At 45.1% G+C, this 6,912-nt stretch overlaps 1 protein-coding gene across 2 annotated transcripts; it reads right to left on the bottom strand.

Moving 5' to 3' along the window:
* Positions 1-3,368: 3,368 nt before the first annotated feature.
* Positions 3,369-6,839, bottom strand: LOC106943242 (T-cell differentiation antigen CD6-like). 2 transcript variants are annotated; one of them, XM_015026572.1, is made up of 4 exons: positions 6,476-6,839; positions 3,954-3,986; positions 3,753-3,869; positions 3,369-3,660 (listed from the first exon to the last, which is right to left on the bottom strand). In XM_015026572.1, exons 1-4 carry the CDS (start codon positions 6,801-6,803, stop codon positions 3,575-3,577), a joined length of 564 nt encoding a protein of 187 aa, XP_014882058.1. In that variant the 5' UTR covers positions 6,804-6,839; the 3' UTR covers positions 3,369-3,574. The 2 variants fall into 2 exon arrangements, with proteins under 2 accessions (XP_014882058.1, XP_014882057.1); XM_015026571.1 differs by having other exon boundaries at positions 3,753-3,875; positions 6,476-6,838.
* Between the last annotated feature and the right edge of the window lie 73 nt (positions 6,840-6,912).

The following is a 6,912-nucleotide window of genomic DNA, read 5'->3' as shown; positions in this document are numbered from 1 at the left end:
GACAGGACGGGATTTGATGTGTAGATTAACACCAGAGGGTCGGACCCTCTGGTCGGTCGGACTCTCTGATCGGACCCTCTGGTCGGACCCTCTGATCGGAGACCCTCTGATCGGACCCTCTGGTCGGAGACCCTCTGATCGGACCCTCTGGTCGGAGACCCTCTGGTCGGACCCTCTGGTCGGACCCTCTGGTCGGACCCTCTGGTCGGAGACCCTCTGGTCGGACTCTCTGATCGGACCCTCTGGTCGGACCCTCTGGTCGGAGACCCTCTGATCGGACCCTTTGGTCGGTCGGACTCTCTGATCGGACCCTCTGGTCGGACCCTCTGGTCGGACCCTCTGATCGGACCCTCTGGTCGGTCGGACTCTCTGATCGGACCCTCTGGTCGGTCGGACTCTCTGATCGGACCCTCTGGTCGGTCGGACTCTCTGATCGGACCCTCTGGTCGGAGACCCTCTGGTCGGACCCTCTGGTCGGAGACCCTCTGGTCGGACCCTCTGGTCGGAGACCCTCTGGTCGGACCCTCTGGTCGGTCGACCCCTCTGGTCGGACTCTCTGGTCGGACCCTCTGGTCGGAGACCCTCTGGTCGGACCCTCTGATCGGACCCTCTGGTCGGTCGACCCCTCTGGTCGGACTCTCTGGTCGGACCCTCTGGTCGGAGACCCTCTGGTCGGACCCTCTGATCGGACCCTCTGGTCGGTCGACCCCTCTGGTCGGACTCTCCTACGTAAGAGAATGGAAACGTTTTCCACAGCAGCTGGTTGGACAAAAACAGTTTCTCCTTTTTCAGATGTAAACCATTTTGCTGCTTTAAGCTTCAAATGCCTCAGTGTGAGCATCAGCTCTGCACTGCTGACCAGGAACCAAGAAACCCGACAGGTTCCACCTGGCAGCGCAGAGCAACCTGCTGTGACCTCTGACCTGTGTGTGGCAGTTCATCATGGAGCAGCACTTGATCATCCTCTTCAGAACCTGCGGGTCAGACAGGCTCTTCTTCCACCTGCCTGGTTTGGTTCTCACAGCTGCGCCCTCTACTGGCCAGCGCTGAACTGATCAGGTTTTCCCTTTAAGCACATCCTGATGTTCTCACAGGAAGAACGTCAACGGCTGCAATGATCCCCAACTGAGCGCGCTCCAAACTGCAGCAGGGATTTATTAGTGAGCCACCTAACAGATGGACTTCATGGTGACCAAAATGAAACCAACCCAGCCTTCATTCAGGATGTCTGACCCTTGACCTCTGGCTCCTCGTCCTTCCTGAACATAAAAACCTGGAAAGCTGGGAATCTTCACACAATTAGTTTGAGACAAAACATTTTTAAAAAAATGTTTTACAGTATCTGTTTTCTTATGGACTATATGGGAAGTTACCCAGGGCGGCATCAGAAAGAGGAGGGGCAGCCAAGAACAAGAAATTAAAATGTATCTTACCTGTCAGTGGTCCCCTGTTTGCTATGACTTGTATGTAGTGGAGTAAATTTCTCTTAGTTGCTGTTGAGTACAGAGAGACTCCATGACCTGCTTTCTGCCACAAAGCGGTCAAATGGAAAAGATAGTTTCTGGCATTGTAATTGGCTGGAGTACAGCAGGAGGAGGGCCTTCCCAGGCCCCTGGAAGAGGTGAATATAATGTGGTGAATACTTAAATTCACCACAACTATGAGTATTTATATTTTAAGCTTACAAAGTTAGGTATAGTGATTAATCATGATTAGTCATAGTGCTAGAGTGTGATTCATTTGATTACACTTTTTAATCGATAGTCCGGTAGACTCGGTTTGATTGGGGACCAAAATTGCAACATTTGTTACAGTTTCAGCTGCTGTGGTTCGTTTTCAAACTGCACTGAGTGAAACGATCCAAACTAACTGAAAACCTGTTCCCCCCGTCGCCTGAGGGGGCGCTGCACCAAGAACCACTGAAGGAATCGACACAAAACCTCTGAAGAAGAGCAGCGCAACTTCCTTCTTCACAAAAAGTAAGCATAAACGGAGCAGTGTCAGATTTTAGCGGCTGCAGGATTTCTTCATTCATATACATTACTGGTTTGGACATCGGCTGTTAGCCGCTAACGCTAGCGACGCTCCGTTACTGCGCGGTGAGTCTGTCCACCAAACCAGGCTGTTCCAATGCGGGATGAGCAGGAATCTGTCACAAAATGATGGCAGCGCCTTTATTTCTTACCCGATTTCTATAAACGTAGCTTAGATTAAAGCTGAGGACATTGCTGATGTTTGTAAGTACTCTGCCTTAATATAAATCTATAAACAGTTTGGTTTCTATAAAGATGCAAGAGAGGACTAAGCAAATTGCTGTTTTATATTGGTGAATAATTACATAATTGCTACTGTTAATTTTAATTTGTCCAAAAGTAACAAACCGTGAAATATGTCATCCTATTTGATTATTGTTATTCAAACGAGATTAATAGTTCAATTTTTCATTTATTAAAGGTTTTAAAATGACAGCAGCTGCAGAGCGCCACAGCAAAGGGAAAATAAGCTGATAACTTTAAATCATTTATATTCTGCTTTTCCTCACTCTGTCGGCACGTTTACCCGTTGCCATGGCAACTGACAAAACCGGAGAACAGAGTAATATATTACCCAGAATGCCCTGCGCTGTAGTTAGCTTCCTGCTCTTGGAGCGGCCTGCTTGCCTTCTAACCGTATCAGAGTTCACTTCAGCCGGACTAATACCTGTTTAACACGACAAAGATCCAACGAAAATTTTATTTTTGTTCGTTTCTGTTAACATATTTACATGAAGACGTTCTAATTACAATCTTTGCATAGTACACATCGAAAAGGTGTAATGCTCTCGCCACACCACTAGTTGGTGCTAGGTTCTTTGAAACTAAGTGGGCATGTATTTAAAAAAATCTACTTGAAGGCACGTCGATTCGATTCGTGTTTCCCCATCAGGTACCGTTCCCCCAGATACTGGGGAAAACACGCATTGTGTGTGTCTGATTAGGGCGCAGTTGGAAAAAAGTGGGATAACTTTGCTGAAACACGTTTTGAGCTTTCACAGTGTCCGTAGTTCTTTAGATAAGAGATGATTGCTGAAGAAGCACACATGTATTTTGCCACCTGGGCAAATTAACCTCTGTTCACAACGGGCACCGATACGTTTTAGAAACATTGGGCTCTGGAACCCGTTGTCAGAGAAAACATTCGGTGGTTTCATGTAAATGTACATTACAAACACAACAAAACTTCCATTTTCACCAGAAATCGTTGTGTAAATGGTTTTTAGGCGAATCAGAGTTCACTTCTTTGGTCCGGTTTGGAATTCAAATTTCCATTCACACTCCCCAAACGAATCTGACTTTCTAGACAAAAATTACAGTCTGATTAAAGCGGACTAAACAGGGCCCGTGTGAATACACCCTGATTTTATATAATTCATTATAAATATGGAGAGCAAAATGTTTATAGTTTTTATTAATTATTTTCAAATTAGAATATAACATGTATTCTTTATTACACGTATTACGGTTTAGACCAATTATTGGTCTAAACCAATAATCAGGATGTTGGAGTCTGTGCTTCTTCAAGCGTTGGTCCATCTTCAGGATTCCCACCTCATGGTCCACACACTCACAGTCACCTGGTTCTTCACACCAGCGTCTGCTCTCTTCTCCTCACCTCGCTCATCTTTACAATGTTAGAACAAAGTTTACTGCTGGATTCACTGCAGACATGACAGATTTGCTACAGATTCAGATGTTTACCAGGCGAGGACCTACCATCTCGTCTGCAGTAATAGCAGCAGAGAAACGTTACCAGGGTGGCAAAAAAACCCAGTAGACTAAAGAGCCATAAGATGCTGAGATGTTCTGGAGAAGAAACGGCTGATGGAGGAGCTGGAGCAACAGACAAACATCAAATACATTAAAAGATTCAAAGACTCAGCTGAAATTGCTGAAAATTCATCAACTCAGTCGTACCTGGTGTAGTTACCCTAAACAACGCCTTAGATTCTGCAGGGAAAACAGGAAAAGTTTCAAGTTGACCTGTACAGCATAGATTTCAGTTCACTAAAACTAAAAGGAGGTTTTCTAGGTCTTGATCTGATATTAAAAATACAAAGCTAAATGTTGGTTTAAAGTAATGAGTACTCCACAATTTCAATACAATAAACAGAACAGACGGGGTGAAGAACTGACACATCAGGGAGGATAAGGCACATATGCAAAGCTAGCAGGAGTTATTAGTAATAAACAGCAAACATGAGGCCAGTGAAGGCGGTGAACTCGGGGAATTCACTGTGCAGCCAGCTCTCCCAGGCTTTAGTCTCTGATATGGTGGTATTATCTAAGAGCAAGTCCTTGGGAGCGCTCTGTCCCACTACTGACATGATGCCGGCTCCGCCCCAATGCTGATGTAGAGCAATCCTCCTCCAATCATTCTAGGACACTTGTCAGCAACTGACCAATCAGCATTGTAAGTACACGCCCTGTATCTAGAGGAACTGACCTCCGACAGTATTGATAGAATCATAGCAAACACGCTGGAGTCAGAGATTTTGAGGAAAATGATACATAATCACAGTCCAAGTTGTCAGTGGGGACTATGCGATCCCGACAGCCGTTACCCAGAACGTGTAGAGGGCGGACCTGACCTATGCAGACATACAGCCATGGATAAAATACCACTCGTTTTCTTCTGGTTTGTTGTTAATTTTTATGTCCTCTACAACCATAACCATTTAATTAGAGAACTGATATCTAGTCATTTTACAAAAATATATCATAAAACATGTTTTATTATCTTACAACAGGGGAAACTCTGGTGCAACAGCAGCAAAATGAGAAACAATCGATTCACACAGAGATAAAATATGAACAAATGAAGGTAACATGCTGTACAATATTGAGTTATTTATAACTAATGTGCAACCGAGTGCCTTCAGAAAATGCACATGTTGTGTTTGAGCAATAAAACTACAGCAGACTTTATGTTTTAAATGTCTTCCATGACTGTATGTATGGAACCTGAAATGTAGTAAACACCAGACAGATACATCTACAAACTGCTCACCTGGCTGGAGAGCAGCAGCGGCGTCAGCTGCGTCACCCACCAAGCCAGGGCCGGCCCAGCTAGCCCTGCTCTGAAGCAGGACCCTAAAAGCAGGGGCAGCCCCGAAAAATATCCGATGGAAAAGCTCCAAAAGCGAGCGGAGCCGGTGGAAAAGGGAAATTAGCTTGGCCGTTCAAACGGGGCCGAACTAGCAACTTCTCCAAGATCCATTCTATCCCGCTGCTGACCTCCAAGGCCTGCGAATCTCAGCAAGAGTCACATTCAGCTTGTGGCTCTGGTCCCACAGCATCTTAATCTGGGTGTTCACTAGCTTCACAAGAGCTCATCAGGCAGCTTGACAAGGGCTGAAACAGCTGACAACTTCCTCTGAATTTGTCGATATCCCAGGTATCCGCCAACTCCAAACAGCAGAAATCCTGTTATCATGAATCCACATAAATACAGGTCCCCCAAGACTTCCACAGGTAATGTGGACAGACAAAGAACATTTGATCAATTGCATTGAGAGACCAGTTCACTAGATCCATAATTGGTAGATTTGGAGGATGTGCAGAGAGAGGCTCCAAAAAGCAGCACCGAGTCAGAGCAAGCAGGGGAAAGTTGGGTAGAAAGAGCTGAAGAAATAACAATTACTTATTTTAATATTGGAGCAAGACAGAGAAACTCCTGTTAGTTTATAAATTGCGGAGTACTTAGCAACCCAGAACAAGAATCAAACATAAAGAACCAACATTAAGCTTTATACTTTACTAATCTAGAACAAACTTCCAAAAATACTATGCACTTAGCAACCCAGAACAACTGGAACATGTTGTAAACAAGTATAGTTTTTCTTTTATTGTGCTTGTGTTGTCGTTTTGTTTTTCTTCTAATTCACGCACAGCACAATGAACTAACTTGTTGCTGAAAAAATGTTATATAAATTAAACTTTTTCTTGAATGGCTTGATGGTTTGATGATTGCATGATATGATGGTAGGATGGTTGGATGCTAGAATGTAAAATGGTTTGAAGTTTAGATGGTAGGATGAATTTATGGTTGGATGGTTAGAAGGTTGGTTTGATGGTAGGATGAATTTATGGTTGGATGGTTAGAAGTTTGGTTGGTTTGATGGTAGGATGAATTTATGGTTGGATGGTCAGAAGGTTGGTTGGTTTGATGGTAGGATGGTTTGATGGATAGTAGGATGGTTGAGGGAATGGAAGTGGAATCAGATGGGAATTTAACTTTGAGCCATTTTGATATTTGTGTATCTTTAGTTTTCATTCCTTTTTGTGTGAAAAACATTTCAAATGATTGCAGCTCCTCCAAATAAGCCTCATCACCGCATCCTCAAGATGAGTTTGTGTCCAAATGTGGACACTGGCAGAGACAGACGTCAGCTTGGACAGTTCATGTCCAACAGACCAGATGTTTGATGGAGACTGACCTGAACACACCACACCAGCGTCCTCTTTGTGTCCGCAGTCGGAGTTTTCCTGGACACCCGGACAGAACCACAGGTTCTGCTCGTTCCCAGTGCAGTTCAGCTCGTCTAGGTGAATCGGTCCGCTCCCTGGAGGGAACAATCCATTCTGACCCGTCACCCTGAGAGCGGTCCCACAGCCCAGCTGGGCGCAAACCACCTTGGCTTCTCTCAGGTCCCATCTGTCGTCACACACCGTGCCCCAGTTCCCGTCCTTCCATACCTCCACCCGCCCGGCACACTGATCCTCATGTCCCTCCAGCCGAACGGACTGATGACCTGAAGACGACATGAGCAGGATGTTAAAGCAGGAAGGTCACACCTGAAAACAATCCAATGACTGAATTCAGAAATTACTGATTCTAGAGATTCTAGATAAGAGACTCTTACCTGCAGTCTCT

Source organism: Poecilia latipinna, unplaced genomic scaffold (genome assembly GCF_001443285.1).
Source record: "Poecilia latipinna isolate Pla-1442-1.1 unplaced genomic scaffold, P_latipinna-1.0 Scaffold5035, whole genome shotgun sequence".
Lineage (NCBI taxonomy): Eukaryota > Metazoa > Chordata > Actinopteri > Cyprinodontiformes > Poeciliidae > Poecilia > Poecilia latipinna.
This window is presented reverse-complemented; position numbering and strand designations above follow the sequence as displayed.

What these genes read in the sequence shown, in the direction of transcription:
- LOC106943242 (XM_015026571.1), bottom strand. Translation starts at nt 6,803, where the DNA reads ATGTCGTCTTCAGGTCATCAGTCCGTTCGGCTGGAGGGACATGAGGAT. An exon ending in GTTTAGGGTAACTACACCAG is followed by an intron (nt 3,876 to 3,953) that starts GTACGACTGAGT and finishes GTTTGTCTGTTG; the next exon opens with CTCCAGCTCCTCCATCAGCC. An exon ending in CTATTACTGCAGACGAGATG is followed by an intron (nt 3,661 to 3,752) that starts GTAGGTCCTCGC and finishes AACATTGTAAAG; the next exon opens with ATGAGCGAGGTGAGGAGAAG.